This window comes from Volvox carteri (assembly GCF_000143455.1).
Source record: "Volvox carteri f. nagariensis unplaced genomic scaffold VOLCAscaffold_48, whole genome shotgun sequence".
Taxonomy (NCBI): domain Eukaryota; kingdom Viridiplantae; phylum Chlorophyta; class Chlorophyceae; order Chlamydomonadales; family Volvocaceae; genus Volvox; species Volvox carteri.
Genome location: NW_003307591.1, coordinates 43,023 through 60,326, shown reverse-complemented (window position 1 = coordinate 60,326; position 17,304 = coordinate 43,023). Strand labels below are relative to the sequence as shown.

At 53.9% G+C, this 17,304-nt stretch overlaps 1 protein-coding gene across 1 annotated transcript; it reads right to left on the bottom strand.

Annotated features, from left to right (window-relative positions):
- Positions 1-11,168: 11,168 nt before the first annotated feature.
- On the bottom strand, positions 11,169-14,381 carry VOLCADRAFT_106625 (uncharacterized protein; the record flags this gene model as incomplete). The annotated part of the gene is made up of 9 exons (XM_002954984.1): positions 14,040-14,381; positions 13,881-13,969; positions 13,383-13,566; positions 13,015-13,079; positions 12,660-12,770; positions 12,372-12,414; positions 12,233-12,307; positions 11,865-12,050; positions 11,169-11,342 (listed from the first exon to the last, which is right to left on the bottom strand). The coding sequence occupies exons 1-9, from the start codon at positions 14,175-14,177 to the stop codon at positions 11,169-11,171; spliced, it is 1,065 nt and encodes a 354-aa protein (XP_002955030.1). The 5' UTR covers positions 14,178-14,381.
- Positions 14,382-17,304: the final 2,923 nt, after the last annotated feature.

The window sequence follows — 17,304 nt, the reverse complement described above, 5'->3', positions numbered from 1 at the left end:
CAGACCCCCCCCCGATAAGTTACAACAGCACCGCCGTCCCAAACGCCTTTATCAGGAAAAATTTCAGACTTATCTTGCTGTTTTTGTGTTTGTTCGGCGTTCAAGTCGTTGCCTTTTGCGTGTTTGTCTATGGAAGGACCGGTCATACATTCTGCTATGCCGCGTTGACTCACGGGCTTGACCTTCTTACGGCCCCTCATATCTATTTTATGATCGATAATACTAAGTTCTGCACACTACGGAGCAATCTGGCAGCAATGGACGTTTTTGGCTGAAGGAATGAAAATGTACGGATCGGCCTCACTTTGTTCCTTATTTCCAAAGGCCAAAAAGGCCTCTTTATTCCTTAAAAGTAATATATTACTTAAAAAAAAAACACTGCCTTCCATAAGAAAAGGGCCAGGTAACAGTGCCGGGTTGGTTTTCATGTTTCAACCATGTATCGTCTCCCATGCTCCATGGCTGACACCGCAGCAAGAGCCACAACGTCCCAGACACATTGTTGCACTGTTTGTGGGGCTTGGACAAGCCAAAGTTGTTCCCTTGAGACTGGCAATCCTATCGAAAGAGTGAGTTGATCTGCTACTGCCTGTGCCTCCGGACTTTTTTTCAGAGCCGCGCGTCCGTGCCGCTGGCACGGCCACTGCGGCCTAACGTTGCGCTCAGGTGCAGGGACTCCGTCTCTTCGTCTGGGTTGAGGAGCTTGTCTGAGTTAAAAAACACAGACAGGTGTATGACCTATAGAACAGATCCTGTTCAAGTACGGTCAAGAACTCTGTGTTTGACTTTGTAAAAGACGGCCACGACCAACTCTACACAATTCGGCGACGGTTATCATTGATGATAAATTATTACATTTCTAGCGTCTGTACCGATGACTTGCAGCTGCCGCAGCACTTGACTTGGTCAATTGTGGACTTTGGAATACCAGATATTGGTCCCATGTGGCCTAGCCTTTACATAATCTTCAGCATATTGCTTGTATTTTCCAGCATGCTTTCCAACTGCTGGCCGCGGCATGTCGGCGGCATCTCGCCGTGAAGCTCCAGGTCTACTTTTCCCAGCACGACCACCTCCCACCTCCGGAAACGCCAGCACCGTGGCCCTTCCTCCACAGAAGGAAAGGCGCACTCAAGCCAACACTGCCGCCACCGGTCCCACTCAGCAGCCAGCACCTCTCCTGCCCGCCACCCCCAACACCAACGCTCCCGAACAGCAGCCGGCAACACTCCTGCCCGCCGCCACCCCCAATGCCACCGCCAACCCGCAACGGAAGCGCACCAAGTTTACCAACAAGATGGATGCCGTTGGTGTCCCCCCGGGGTTTAAGCGGCGTCATATTCCCAACGAGGACATTGTTTGGCTGGCTGACGCTTGTGGTGGTGATTTCAAGAGCTGGGCTATGCACTTCAGGGCTCGACGACGGTCATCTGCTTTTTTTGCGACACACATAAGAAGGGTAACGCCACCATTTCCCGCACGAACTGGGATCGCTCAGCTTATACCCGGCACGAGGCCTCCCACTCCCACAAAGCGGCTGTAGACCAGTACGCTCAGGATCAGCAGCAGCAGCAAACTAACAAGCACCTGGCCATGACCGAGGTTGCCGGCAATGCCTTGTTGGCTCTGTTTGGTGGCGCATACATGGTCCTGTACCAAGCCATGCCTTTCACTCACTTCCCAGCGATCTGTAAATACATGGACTGGCTTAAAGTACCAAACATCACCGGCTTAACGAGGGTTTTTTGTGAAGCTGAGTACGTCGAGGTCCTTGAAGAAAGAGGTGCTGTAGCGCCGCGCCGCGGCGGGCGGCACCCAGCGGCAGCCCAAAACTTTTCGCGTTTGGGGGAACCGCTGGATGGACACACCGGGGCGCCCAGGATCGTTTATAGAAAGGAATCGATACCAGTAGATTGTCTTAAGCGAGATAGGATCGAGATTTGTGTGCGCGAGCGGAAGCAGAATCAGAGTTTTGTCCTGAGACCGTAGGCCCAGGTGTGGTTGTGAGCCTGATGTGAGCAGAGTTTTACTGCCTCTTGGCCACTAGGCCCAATGTCAGGTTGGAACCTGGTTGGCTGTTGACAAGATAAAATGGGTGGGAGTCATCCCCTCCAAGTGAAGGCGACATCCGTTACAAACTGCCTTGGCCGGTGCGTCCTGCTACTTTGCGCGGGAGTTGTATGATTGGAATATCCCTTAGAAAATATTGGCCTTATATATGGCAAACGCGCCCGCCATTCGTACAACTGTCGTATGGTCAACGTAAGACGCAGCTACCCTTTTGCGCAGCAACTGCCTCATTACGCAACGGTAGGCGTAGACTTCTCGTTGCGAGAAGGCGGGTTCTTGGACGAAGATGTTACTCGTTGTACTTGTTGTACTGTTTTCAGTATGGATATTACACTGAACTGCGTTCTGTTTTGGCTATTCGCCGTTTCGTGACCTTAGGTTCATACTATCATTATAAACCTTCTAATTTCTCTACAACACTTTGCGTAATCAGCGCAATGGCTGACCAAATCCTGCCCGCCAACATTCCAAACAACAACATCCAAAACAACCAGAACAATGTAGTCATTCCGCCTCCTGCGGCAGCCCAAGGCGTGCCAGCGCAAGTAGTAGAGCAGCTGATCCAGCATCAGAACTTCAATGCCGTCTTCACAAACATTAACGCGGGCAGGGAGGAGGCCCTGTCGAGAAGATACACAGACCTTGAGCAGAATCGGGAGGCGTCGTGCCCGTGGTTGAGTGCCTAAGTGTCACGGCCGGCCACTGGTCCAACTTGAAATAACCGGTCATTAGTGGGGGGGCGCAGGGGTTAAGCCGATCAGCAGGGAAAGCCGGGGGATACTAAGCCGATCAGCGGGGCAGTGTAATCGAGGCGCAAGCCGCGGTTCGGAGTGGTGGTTGATGCAACTACGGTGGTAGATAGGCAGCACGGTGGCAGCGTCGGTTGGGGCCAGACCCGGTGGCATCGCTGCTGTGGTCCGTTTAGCGTTATCATAGTGTAACAATGAGGACAAGAACTACCAGTTTACGCAGCTCCGGGCCAGGTTCATGGCGGCCAACGGAAACTGACAGGAAACTAGTACAGGATATTTGCCATAGACCGAAGCTAGATCGTAAGACACAAGCTGCCTGCTTTAACGTCGCCAGATCGAAACATACATTCGTCAGTCTTTATGCGGTGCGCCGTAAGTATATGACCGTTCTCAACGCGTTTATAGTTTCTAATTAATGATATGGCAGTATTCGGCCTCCTGCTATGCCCGGAACAATACGCAACCAAAGCCGTCAAACTCAGTTCTCTATGACCAGCTGGAGGTCGCTACAGCTGTAGCGTCCCCCCCCTTCAGAAACCTGGCCACCTGGCCGGGGCTAACCTCCGCTAGGGTCCTCAGACGGTAGTGTGGGATTCGGGGCGGTGCTGCGTTCCGCCGCCGTTGTAAGTTCTTTGCCGAACACACATAGCGCCGGGCTCAACCGCGTGCTATCTTGTCGGGTAGCTCTATAACCATAGAGAATTTGATAGACCTCAATGTCCCAGTTGTCTTCCTGGTCGTTGATGCATTTGCGTAGGCTTGTCAACAGCACCCTGACAAGACGCTCTGCCTGCCCGTTGCTCTGAGGTGAGTAGGCAGCGGTGTGTCGATGTGCGATTTTCTGCTCTCGTAGCAGGTGGGCAAACTCGCCATCCCATTCTCGACCTTGATCTGTCATCACCATTTCGGGCGATCCATAGCGGGTCACCCACTGTTGCCAGAACCATGATGCAGTGGTGCTAGCTTTCTTATCCGGCAGGGGTCCTGCCTCGGGCCATTTAGACCATGAGTCTACAGCCACGATCAGATAGCTGTTGCCGCGAGGTGTCTCCTTGTAAGGTCCCATCAGATCAACATGTACTCTTCCCCACAGTGGTACCACCGGAAGGGGGCGAAGTCGTGGTTGCCGTACAAGCCTCAGCTTGCCAGGTGCACACTTCTGACACTTGGCCACGTGTGTCTGCACATCTTGTCGCATGTTCTCCCAAAAGAAACGCTTGCGGAGAAAGTCATAGGTCTTGCCGACTCCCCAATGAGCCATGTCGTGGGCCTCTTGAAGCGCTGCCAGGCGTTCCTCAGGTTTGAGAACTCGCACCCGTGATTGCTTATCCGAGCTCAGCTTCCACAGCTGGCCATTTGAAAGTTCATACCGAGCAGCCTTTTTACGTAATCTTGTCATCTCCCTCAAATTATCTTCCCGAAACGTCAACAGGAAGCTTGCCAGATTCTAAGTATCGAATGAATGCTTTATCCTGCCAAATTTCTGTAGGGGTAAGAGGTCCAGGCTTCGGCGTCTCGCCGGAGCTGTTACCACTATCTGGGGTAAAAACATTGGAATCCGGACCTGAGTCGCTTTCCTTGCTTGAGGAAGACAAGGAAGGAGAAGGTGACGGGGTCAAACCCTGAGTAGGAATACGGTCGGCCATAGGGCGACCTGGGGTGGCCCGGGGGTGAATGATGGCTGGACCTCCAGCCAATCGCTGATCAGCAGGACGGGGTGTGTCCAAGGTGGGCAGGGATCGGGGAAATCGCACCCGCTTGGCTGGCGTATCGCCAGGGCCAGTAGACAGACGACGCTTTGTAGAATGCTGAGCTGGTTTGCTACTATGAAGTGGGCAAAACCATGGCCCAGGCGGTACTACAGACAATGGTGGATCTAGACATGTAGTGTGCCAGCCCAGACAGCAGGAAGGCTCATCGCAGAGCAGCAGAGTGGATGTCGGCCGCCCTTGTAGACAGACCGAACAGATCATTCCAGGGTCATCATCACTATTGGGGCTTGCCGAAGCAGGTGGCTCCGCGTAATCTGCGAAACGTGGATTGACAGCGTGACGGCGACGGTGTTGCCGTGCGTGTTGTACTGCAGGTGTCTCATCTGGTGCTCCAGATGTCAGACGAGCTGACCTATCCAAGCGTCGCTTGCCAAGCGGGACCAGGGGTCTGGTTGCTTCACGCAAGGGGTTGTGCTCTGGTGTAGGCAACGATAGAGCCGGAGGCTGGTGTACAGCCACTGTGGACGGCTCATCCGGTCTGATGCCGCGGCTACACTCCTCTTCCTGTTCAGTTATGAGGATCTGAACCTCGGAGGCGACGGCTGCAATTGAGCATGCCAAGATGGCGGCATCCTCAAGTGGGTCCGGACTGGGGTCGATCTCTGTAGGCAAATTACGGTGGGGCTCCATCAGATGTCCCAAGCGGCTCAAACCATCCACGTTTGAATTCTTGCGTCCGGCCTTATGCATCACTTAAAAGTCGTAGGCTTGAAGCTTGAGCGCATATCGAGCCAGCTTTCCCAGAAGATCTCGAGCGCGTGCAGTCCGCAAAGACCGAACCGCCATCGAATCCGTGATGAGTACAAAATGAGTGCCGTACAAGTAGGGGTGAAAGTGTTTAATTGCCCATAAGGCAGCGTAGGCCTCTCCATCTGCCGCGCTGTAATTCAGCTGTGGGCCAGTCATAGCCTTACTAGCAAACTGAACGGCGTATTCATATCCTTTGTTGTCCTGCTGGGCCAGGCACGCGGCGACGGCAGTGCGGCACCAGTCGACTTGGACCAAGAACGGGCGTCGGAAACCAGGTGCGCGGAGAACAGGCTCCCCCAGCAAAGCATTACGTAGCTCTTGAAAAGCGTCTTCTTCTCTTGGACCCCAGCACCAGGGTGTCCCCTGCTTAAGTAGCGCATACAATGGTTGTGCAATCAAGCCGAAGCCAGGGATAAGTTCCCGGTAGTAACCAACAGCTCCCAGCCATGCTCGTACTTCGCGAACATTGGATGGCGACGGAAGTTCTGCAATTTTCATGACGTTGGTGGGGTTAGGTCCCACGACACCACGTACTCCGTCAAGTAGATGACCAAGGAAAACCACGCGTTGTTGGCCAAACGTGCACTTCTTAGCTGCGATCTTGAGACCAGCCATTCGGAGAAGGTCGAACACTTGCTGAAGATGTCGTACATGATCTTGTAGTGTTGGGCTGAAGATAAGGATATCATCCAGATAAACCACTACACACCGTTCCCGCGGTGGGCTATCCGATGAAGCAGGGGGTGGAGGCGAATCCTCTAGTAGTGGGCCCAGAACCTTGTGCATCAGGGTAGCGAACACGGCGGCTGCCCCCTTTAGACCCATGGGCATTCGTACATATCGATACTGAGCTGTGGGCGTGGCAAATGCCGTACGCTCCTTAGAAGCCTCGTCCGCCATCGGGACTTGCCAGTAGCCCGACTTCAAGTCCAGGCTGGAGTAGTAACGAGTCTCGCCACCCGGAGGTGCAGCAATATCCAAAATATCCTGGATGTGGCCTATCGGAAACCGGATGTCCTTAGTGACGTCGTTGACCCTCCGCATATCTACACAGGGCCGGAGTTCTCCGTTTTTCTTGGGAACGACTACTACTGGAGACACCCAAGGACTGTTGGACAATTCAATGATCCCGTCCTGTAGCATCTGCCGCATCTCAGCATCAACGGCGGCTTTCTCCGTTCGTGACAGACGGTAAGGATTCTGCACGATAGGAGGATGATCTCCCGTGTCCACCTTCATGGACACCCAGGACGTACGCCCTAGCTCTCGGTTGGTTAAGGCGAACATGTCAAAGTTGTCAGTCAAACATGCGACCAGCTGCTGGTGGTCGAGGCACTGAAGATCGGTGTTTACTTTGCTGCTTAGCAACTCGCGTAGCTCAGGGGTAGGGCTCTTGACTGGCCGAACCGCACGGGCTACCAACCCGCGAAAATGAGCCTCCTCTAAATGTCCGTCATGATCCAAGCCGTCTGGGGCAAGGGCAGCTGGCATGTTCGCATCAAACTGTGCTGCCGCAGCATGGCTGTGGGTAACGGAAGCACACTCCTCAGTTAGCAATCGTGGTAACAGGAGCTATCGCGAACTTAAGACGGGAGTAGTTTCAGGAAAAGAACGGAATGGATCCGCAGGGGTCGATATTGGCGGTCCAGGTCCGGAGTGCGAGTCATTGTCGTACTCGAACTCATCTCCAGGCCAGACATTTGCCCGAGCCTCTTCACTGCCAGAACTGACGACGCTGTCGGTACTCCATGCATCCGCAGCCCATTCGCCGCTGGAGGCACTTTCCGACGGAATCTCGTCTGACCTAAGCACTTGCCGTACAAGTAGGCCGACGATGTGTTCCATGTCCATGTCCCCACGGGCTGTCGAATCACCATCACTAACCTCTCCGCTGTTTCCCTCAGGTGAATCAATGGTCTCAGGCGCGGAGCCTCTATTGATAGCCGCAGGTGACATCTGCCCTTGTGGCGTGGGCGCCTCAGGCCGCTGTATTGATGCCTCGGCCGTCAACATGGAAGCTGGTTGAGTGTCGTCTTGCTCAGGTGAGTCGTCCCAAAGCCGAGCAGACGGGGGAATATTAGAGCTGGGGCTCCGAAGAAAATGGATAGCAATGTTGGACCGCTGATCCCGGTCATTGGTGTATTCCAGGCGACTACTGTCGTACGAAATGCTTGCTCGTATTGGGTAGAGGAAGTCAGTGCCCAGGAGTAGCTGATAGTTGAGGGCGGTGCTGACGAACGGACTCAGCAGCATCGTTAGGTCGCCAGTGGACACTTGCAGTTCACTGACACGTCCAGCGGCCCGACCACGATTGCCATCCGCATTCAGGAACGTCACCTCCGTCTCCTCCATCAGGTGTAGAAGGTCTAAACGCCGTAGTGTGTCTCGTGTAACAACACTATGAGAAGCCCCAGAATCGATGACAGCAGGGACGGGAACTTGTCCTCCATGTCCATCAATTATCCATACGGTAGCTTTGCAAACTTGCCAGGGTGGTACGACGGCATCAGACTTCCAGGCGGGTATTGTTGAAGATGGTCGCTCTGAAAGAGAAGCTTGCATGGTGCCTGCCGCAGGCCTCGCTGGACCAAACATGGGGCCAGGCTGGGGGTTGCCAGTGTTGGTGTGCTGACGAGCCAACCCAAGGACTCGGCTGCCAACCTTCGTGTAGATGCTGATAGGGTTGCATCGTAGAGTTGTACCCAATGGTAGTGCATACTTGTTGACCTTATGAATGATGTCCTCAGCAATACGCCGTTCTTCTTCTTGTGGGTCCGCAGGGATCGGATCGCTGCGGCTGCCAGACTCAGCTACTCGTCGTCGGAGACGAGGTTCAGCGCTGGCAATGCCTCGCTGAGCTGGGACGGTACCTCCGGTTGCGGCAGTACGCTCTGGAGGTGGCGCACCCGGGGCTGCTGGCTCCTGTGGCTGATGAGCCTGGGTAGCCGTAGCCGGGGCATTCGGGGAAGCCAACGGTGTCACCACGGGTCGTACAATGCCTATACGCCCGGTAGTAGTAGGCTGAGGCGCATCCTGGCCAGGGTTAGCCGTTGGGCGCTTGCGGGGAAGCGGTATAGGCTCAAAATCGGCCACACGTTTGACATATGCAGCTGGTGGGGCAGCCGGCCGGAAACAAGAGTAGATGTCCGGATGCTCCATCTGGGAAAAATGTGGGTCTTCACGATGAGTGTTATCCCTTTCCCACAATTGTACATTAGGGTTGCGCTCCAGCAACAGGGTTAATCGTGACAACTGGCGGGCGATGTCGTCAACTCGTGACTCCAGGGGTTCATTCTCTGGGGGTGTCGAAACCTTAGGTTTTGGGCGACTCTGCCAGGGAGCATTCCCAGCGGGCTTCTGCTCTGGTTGCCGTGGTCCCATGGGACGTTGTGTAGCCACTGGAGTTCGGGGACCATCCGGTCGTGAGCCGCTAGGGGTCGGGGAATCAGGCACATTACCACGAAGGTCGCCATGACGGTTTTCCCAGCGCGGGGTAGCCCGAGAAGGATGGCTGTGGAAATCCATATCGCGTGTGCGCTGAGGGGGAAACGGTTCGTAGTGGCCAGCCACATCCTGGCGGTCCAAGCCCTCGTTGATATAGATGGCGCATCGTACGGCGTCTTCAAAGCTAGATGGGCGCATGAGGAAAACCTTGTTGTAAACCTTGAGTTGTAGTCCTTGTAAGAAGTTATGCATGTGGATGGGGTCGTGTTGCGTGTCCACGCCCAGTTGTGCAGCTAGGTCGCGGTAGCGGTCAGCGTACGTCCGTACAGCTTCGCCCCGTTCTTGCCGACAATGAGCTAATCGGCTAAACAACTCTTCTTGGGTCGGATCGAATCGTTCCAGAAACGCGGCTTTAAAGCTAGGCCAATCGGGGAGAGACGCTTCCATGCCGGCTTGCCAGCAGATGGCCTCATCTCCTAAGCGGCAGATGGCGACGTCCAGCTGAGCCTCTTCACTCCAGCCGTACATCCGACCACATCTCTCAACCCTGGCGACCCATTGCCGAGCACTGTCTCCCAGCCGGAAGATAGGCACAGACGAGACGCTCGAGGGATGGGGGTGTGTGATAAAGTGAGATTGATGCTGGCTCTCCATGGCGTATGAGACGTACAACCAGTGGGACGCCTAGCAGACTGTTCGAAAGTAGCTAGAGACAGGGCTGAAACCTTAGTCTCGATACCAGCCGCGCCGCGGCGGGCGGCACCCAGCGGCAGCCCAAAAATATTTTCGCGTTTGGGGGAACCGCTGGATGGACACACCGGGGCGCCCAGGATCGTTTATAGAAAGGAATCGATACCAGTAGATTGTCTTAAGCGAGATAGGATCGAGATTTGTGTGCGCGAGCGGAAGCAGAATCAGAGTTTTGTCCTGAGACCGTAGGCCCAGGTGTGGTTGTGAGCCTGATGTGAGCAGAGTTTTACTGCCTCTTGGCCACTAGGCCCAATGTCAGGTTGGAACCTGGTTGGCTGTTGACAAGATAAAATGGGTGGGAGTCATCCACGCCAAGTGAAGGCGATATCCGTTACAAACTGCCTTGGCCGGTGCGTCCTGCTACCGTGCGCGGGAGTTGTATGATTGGAATATCCCTTAGAAAATATTGGTCAGGCCGCGCCTTATATATGGCAAACGCGCCCGCCATTCGTACAACTGTCGTATGGTCAACGTAAGACGCAGGTACCCTTTTGCGCAGCAACTGCCTCATTACGCAACGGTAGCTACCAGTTTACGCAGCTCCGGGCCAGGTTCATGGCGGCCAACGGAAACTGACAGGAAACTAGTACAGGATATTTGTCATAGAACATTTCTCAGACCGAAGCTAGATCGTAAGACACAAGCCGCCTGCTTTAACGTCGCCAGATCGAAACATACATTTGTCAGGCTTTATGCGGTGCGCCGTAAGTATATGACCGTTCTCAACGCGTTTATAGTTTCTAATTAATGATATGGCAGTAGTCGGCCTCCTGCTATGCCCGGAACAATACGCAACCAAAGCCGTCAAACTCAGTTCTCTATGACCAGCTGGAGGTCGCTACAGATGCAATGTTGACGGGGGCAATTGCCAAGTACAAGTCCTCCGCTAGGATGCACCTCTACACGCACATCGCCGATAAGGTCGAGAATATCCTTCGCGACCCGCGCTTCAACCGCATGCGGTCGGCTTTGCGAGAATGAATAGCTCGGGGGGCGACACTAACTTCATGGCGCAAGAACTTGCCTGGCGACGAACCCTTGTCTTCCCCCCCTGTAAAACGATCGGCCTGCAATGTGTACGGACCGTGGAGCCCTGAAATGCTGTTGTTTTTGACGCCGGAAGGCGCCAAAATGTTTTTCTTTAGGTTTATTGACCGAAATTATGCCCTCCCGTAGCCGTAGAAACCGATTTGCCGACCTCTGGTACACACAAATGCAGCCTGGAGTGCTGCATTGGAAACTTCTGGTTTTCTGAGAGAACGAAGGAAAACCAAGTTTTTTTGTGTATTTGCCGAGAGCGTACTCGGTTTATTGTGTTGGTGCGTACGGCAGGACCGTAAAGGGGTAGAGTAAGTCGCTGTCGGGGGTTTGCCTGGGACTAACATTTCTGCGGCAGTTGTCTACCGGTTGCGGTGGGCTTGCATGCACTTCACACCTTGGCCTGGGTTCTTGGCCTGGGTTCAGCGAGCGCATGGGGCATCCTCTATGCATGACCATCGGCTTACAGGGGACTTCATCACAAGACATCGGCAACTCACCGCCCCGGACTGGCCCAGCTGGCCAGGAGCGGTTTGCCAACCTAACCTGGATATCGGAAAGACAAACGAGCCGAACAACCAAGCAAACAGCATTATCTCCTCTTAAACGTTGCCTCCTGCCCCTCCATGTCTCGGTTCGCATATAGGTTGGTGATTCGACGAGGCATCAGCTCGTTGCTAGGGCGTGGAGAGAAGAAGTAGCAATGCCTGGGGTTGAGCTCTCGGGCAATCCGCTCCTGGGGACATGGCGTGGATGGGTGCAGGCGCTGGTGAGTGTACAGGCAAGGTGAGATCATTTGGGGGGTTGATGTCCAGCCAATGCAGGAACGCAGTATACGAATGGTAAGGTGTCTGCGGTGTTGTTGACATGGGCACACGACAAGCATAAAAGCAGCACAGCAGGTTTGGAGGGAAGGCACAAGCGTGGGCTGAAGAAACGAGGAATGCAGAGCCACATATCGTTGAAGATGTCATTGAGCAACGACTATAGCACAGCCGCCGGACCGTCGTTCAGTCCGTCTTTCCCGGTCTTCGATTGCATAGTGCATTGCCGGAAATGGGCAAGCAAACAGATAAGGACCGCCGTAACAGGGTAAGCAAAGTACACGCCCCGCTTGCCCGAATCCAGGCCCGTTCAAATTACCGCTGCTGACGCCAGCAGCCAAGCCAAAGCCCCATTTGCAGGCACAGCCCCAGGTCAGGACTTCGCTATCAGGCATGGGCATGCAGGAGCTTGCAATCCCTGTTTGCCGTACAAGCCCTTATTTCCGTGCAGTGGACTCCCTCACCTGCACGATCATGCCGGTCATGCTGCTCTCCGCAGTGCCCAGGAACGCCCTCGCATCCGCCGCCACAGCCTCCTCCACAATCGCAAGCAGGGAAAAAGACATCGGGCTGCGCAGTGGCCGTGCGGCTTCCATGTTGATAGACATGAGGTCCGACAAGTCAAGGAATGCGGCGTTGATTCCTCCGGCCTGTGGGAACCAGAGAGTCGCGCGTGCGTTAAGAGTCAACAATGAGCCATAGCACACTTGCTGGATTGTCCCACGTAAAACGAGTTTGCCAAGCGAACTCCTGTTCAAAGCAAGAGGCCCAATCGCCGCATGGACTGCAACTAAACCTTGGCTCCTAACCACAGCCACATTCGTGACCGCACCTTCAGCATCCTGGCCACCCGAGGCCGGATGGTGGGGTGTGTCATAATGAAGACGGTGGTTGTGTTGTACAGCCTCTGCAGGGCCAGGAGATTGGGGACCAGCCTGCGGGAGGGAAAGAACAAAGCCAGCGCCCTTCACCATGCCTGGCACGTCGTGGAAGTCGCAGCAAGGTGATGTCCCACTGGATTTGAGGGACAGAGCCGAGGAGATGGGTCCAACTGCCGGGGCCGCACCCTTCCCCCATGGTCCTCGGCGCTCACCGCACAACACTTCACTCCCCCACTTTAAACAAAGGGAGAGACGCTGGGCAGAGCTGATGCCCTCCCCAATATAAGTGACAGCGCTGGCGAGACAAACATGGGTGACTATCCACCTCGGCTTCCGCTGCATGGTGCGTATACAGGGCACATTTGCACGGCTACGTACCTGCTGTACATAAAATCATTCCGGCAAATTTCCTTCAACTGGATGGGGTCGAGGTCCTCTTCGGGAGATTGCCACAACTTGACGCAATCATCGGGCATGGGCCGGACGTGACTGCGCAAAATCAAAATCAGGGGGGCCGGTCCCAGACCCGGAATTCAGTACCCAGCGTGTCGTACACACGCGGCAAATCGGCAAAGGGCGCCCGAGTGGGACTGCATGGCAGTAGGCCTTTTTTTTTCTTTCCGCAAGGCCCCAGTAGTACATCCGCTTCGTTTGCCCGGCACAGATCTTGAGAAACTGCGGCTCAGCTGTACACTAGCCCAGCAAAATACCTCAGCCATACCAGCAGCCTTACCTGGCGACGAAACGTTCTCTCTTTCCGATGGCTTTGCGAATGTAAGCATCTGCCAGCTTGCGCACCTGCGTTACAGCGACAATGCAACCGTTCACTCCTTGTTAAAACACCTTCTTGCTGCATTTTGATTGATAAGTTCCTCCTTATCTAAAGGCAAATTAGTGCGCGTGCATGATTTCCTTTAGTCATTAAATGATAGATAAATGAACAACGCTTGTTTTCCAACACACCTACTGCACAACCGCGAAGGTCCGTTCTCCGTTGCGCGAAACTGCTCAACGGTTTCGGTTACAGTTAAGTTAGGAGTCCAGGTTCTGGCAGCTACGCTGCTCTGGCTTCCCAAATCCTGTCCACCGTGCAGTGCATACCTGTGGAGAGGTCCTCAGCAATATGCTGTGGTCGTTGAATGCATGACAGCACAGGTCCGAGCCGCAATTTAGCAGCAGCGTACCAGCAAGCCTGTGTGTCTGCAGCGTGAAGTCGTCGTATGACAGCATGCCCACGTAACGGTACGGCTTAAGCATCTTTCGCAGCCGCAGGATCTTATCCTGCCTGTTCCATCAGGAAGGGACAGGAAGGCGGGGAAGTAGGGCTGAGCAGCGGCTTGCAGAGCAGTGGCGAAACCTCAGGACTTAAGATGCACCAAAACGTTGGGGCACAGTGGCGCACGATACTGAGGAGGGCAGGTCTTGAGCGTCCCTGTATGGTGAATTGCCCTGGGCGGAAACTTTTTGTTACTGGTGGATGTTGGCTGCTGACGAGGCGGTGGAAGGCGCAGGGTACGGATTCCTCCGTCTGCCACGCGTGTAACGAGAGGTGGTGGGCAAGGAGTCGAGGCAGGGTGATGTACAGCTCAAAAATCCCACCTGCACCCCCTTGTTATACTTATTGGTGATCGAAACCATTTGTCCTGATCTGGTGCTTTGAGGCCCATATCCCTGACCAAACCGTCGATCTGCACCATTCAGCGACCAAGGTCAAACGGGTGACGGGCCGCCTGCGATACCTGCATAATGGTTACTTGCCGGTGGAAATTCATCATCCCGAAAAAAGAAAATAGCATCAAGCACGCCGTCCCAAGTCTTGAGAAATTCATCCAACAAAACAAACGGCACATCCGCACGGTCCAGAACAGTGAAATCGAAAAGCTCCTTGCTTAACATTTGGTTCACACCACCATCGCTGAATTTGTGCTCCAAAAGGTTGGGAATTACCGTAACCGACCCCGGCACAAGAAAGGACAACGATAGCGCTTCCTTAATCTCGGTGATCTGATTATTCGGCCCGTGCCAGAGTATAGGGATGATGAATAGCTCATCTTGGACAGCGTCTATGCAAGGTGATGTTTGTAAAAGGAAGACAAAGTGAACTAATAGGAAGGGGAGACGCATGCTGAATCCATTTGGCTAAAGGAAGCACACAAAAAGTAAAATTTTACGGAGTACTTGAATTAAGCGCAATTCAATGGAAAGCCATATAGCCATGGAAGTTCTGTACAACCGAAGCTCTGTGTACGTCAGCGTACGCGAAAACGGTTATTTTGCGCAAACATGCACCAGGCGCTGGCCTTCAACTGACTTTCCCGCAATTTCACAGGGAAAATATGGCGGTTTGCAGTTAAAAATGACCAATTAGAGTTGTGCCCGAAAGTGCCAGTGGAAAATGGAAGAACGCGGAACATTTTGTACGCTCACGCCAGCTAAGCGCATCCCTGCCAAGCCCTAAGTGTAGGGTTCACACCGGGCGTTTTAAGCTCGAGGAGTTGACGCCAGGGGTTGCTCCTGGACCTCACCTTTCCCGCCTTTGGTGCCTTTCTGCTGTTGGTATCGTTGGACACAGGACACAGTTGTTAGAAGTTAAAAAATTTCCCGGAATGATGAACCGGACTGCTGCTCGAAAGTGGCAACTTTCGCACTGTGCTAATTTAGACATTCGAACTCAAAACGGCCGTACTGGCGGTTGGATTTCGGACGTCCGATTTGCGCATGCCCGACTTGCAGTGTTACTTGCACTTCGTTACTAACGTTGATGACTTTTATATATAATCGTTACATTTGACGCGACGGCGGAACAACTCCTTGGCGTATTTTCGTACTGCCGCCTGTCGCACCCATCAGGGGTCGCACCCATTCAGGGGTCTATCCAACAGCCTTCCTCCGGTTACTTAATACCGGTCTATGCGGACATTTGGTTATCAAGAACCATCTAGCCGATACACTGTATATCTGTAACGCCGTATTTTAACTTATCTTGTTTCCCATCCTCACTCGTACCATGCGGAGCATTGTAGTTTGGTTCATGTTGGTTCATCTCGGTCGCCGCTTGTTGTTTAGGGAAGGTCTTCAGGCTTAACCGCATTACTGATGATGTTATCTCTGACTTTTGGGCCCGCTTAACTGCTTTTGCGGCACGGGATAACTTGCCAAAACGTTGAGAACACATGCCTCACAACCACCCTTTCTTATATGTCAACGACGCAGACAAGGTTGACGCTTACCGATGTACAATGATGAGGTTTTAGGGCTCACGTCGGAACCTCATTTTTACTGTATGAGTCTACTAACTGATCCCTTGTGTCCAGTGAAGTTAGTACGGCCTGGCCGAGTTCTTTTTGAATAAGGCCCACAGTGTTGTGCGGGAGGCGTTCCTAAGGGGCGTTGCACTCGACCCGTTCGGGGTCCACTGTAACAGTCGCATCTTCATGTTGTGCTCGAAAATGCAGAAAGTGAAAAACGGAAAGTGCGTAAAGGAAGTACAGAAAGAGTGTGTGTGGGGTTCACAGTTAACGTCATTTTGCTAGGGAGTTGCCATGCTGGTGCCCAAAAAGTATTATTCCCAGGAAACCCAGCATCCTTGGAGCACGCGCCCTTGCCCGTGGCACCGTTCGTAAACACAATTTCAGGAATCCCATCATGCCAAAGGCTTTCGAGGAGGGCACAAACTTGAAATTTTCTCATATCGACTGCGGGTCTCATGCGAGCTTGCGTAAGTAAGCTGGGTTAGTTGGGCGTAAGGCCCAATGCGTAACTGTTAGACTAACTGTTTCGCAACGGCCCGTGTCCTCAGGGCCGTCATTTATTGCGCGCATTAAGCTGGTTAGCTTATCTTGTTTTTGTTGTTCAGCGCGCGCTGATCAACAAAACAGGTCCCGCGCCTTCGGCGCGCTTTCTGTTACTACACCGCTGTGCCTTCGGCTCGTCAGCGAGACCCATCGGGTAGAGTGCAGTGGAGAATATATAGCACTAGCACCATAGAGTTAGCCCACCTTATTGAAGCACCTTTAGTAGTGCTAGTGGCGGCGCATGTCCCGGTATCGCTAGGCATGACTCCGCTGGTGGAGGCAACTCACAGCTATCCTACATAGCTAACTGGAATGTCACAGACTGGCATTTCCTCGAGGGCTTCTGCGACGCAGTTTATGCCCCCTGCTTTCTCCGGAGCGGATCAACAACTCCCGCCCACCCCGGACCCAACAAGCTTGCCCCTGCAGCTACAACACTAAATGTCCTCTTGACGACGTATTTCATCAAGCTCATCCCCGAGGTTTGGGCGCGACGCTGAAGGTNTGCTCTTTAGCGGATCAGGAAATCTACGTCCGCCCACACCGGTGGTGGCTATGTGTGCGCTTCGTCCCATCCCTTCCGCGTGGCGACGGGCTCTACAACCCCAGGCGTGGAGTTTCCGGGGCAGCACGAGTAGTCCGATATGTCCACCACCTCCGTGCCCCTGCATGCTAGGGCCTCGGCGCGGCTGGCCGCTTGGAAGGCAATTGGAGCAGATGCGCGCACATTGCACGTCTTGAAGCATGGTGTCCCGGTGGAGTTTCGAGGTAACCGCCCGCCGCCTGCCTTTGACCTGCCAAGTTTTCCTGCTACAGACGAGCAGAGCCGTTGGTGGTTGGAGAAGGAGGAGCCTCGCCTGGTGGCGCTCGGGGCCATCTCGCGGGTAGACCCCTCCCGTGCGGTTGATCATGTGGTGAACGCTTTTTGTGTCCCGAAACCGGACAGTGGTTCTTGGCGTTTGGTCGTTAACCTGAAGAGGATGAACGTAGCGCAGAAAGCTTACAAGTGCCGGTATGAAACCCTCCGCACCCTGCGGCGTATGGGCCTCGAGGGCTCCTGGATGGTGAAGGTTGATTTGGCGGACGCCTTTTACCACATCCCTATTCGCCCAGCGGATCGGCGTTTCTTCACTTTTCGTTTTTGTGGTGTTCTGTACGAGATGAACGCCTTGCCTATGGGGTGGCTAAATAGCCCGTATTGGTTTACGAAAATCATGCGCAATGTGGTG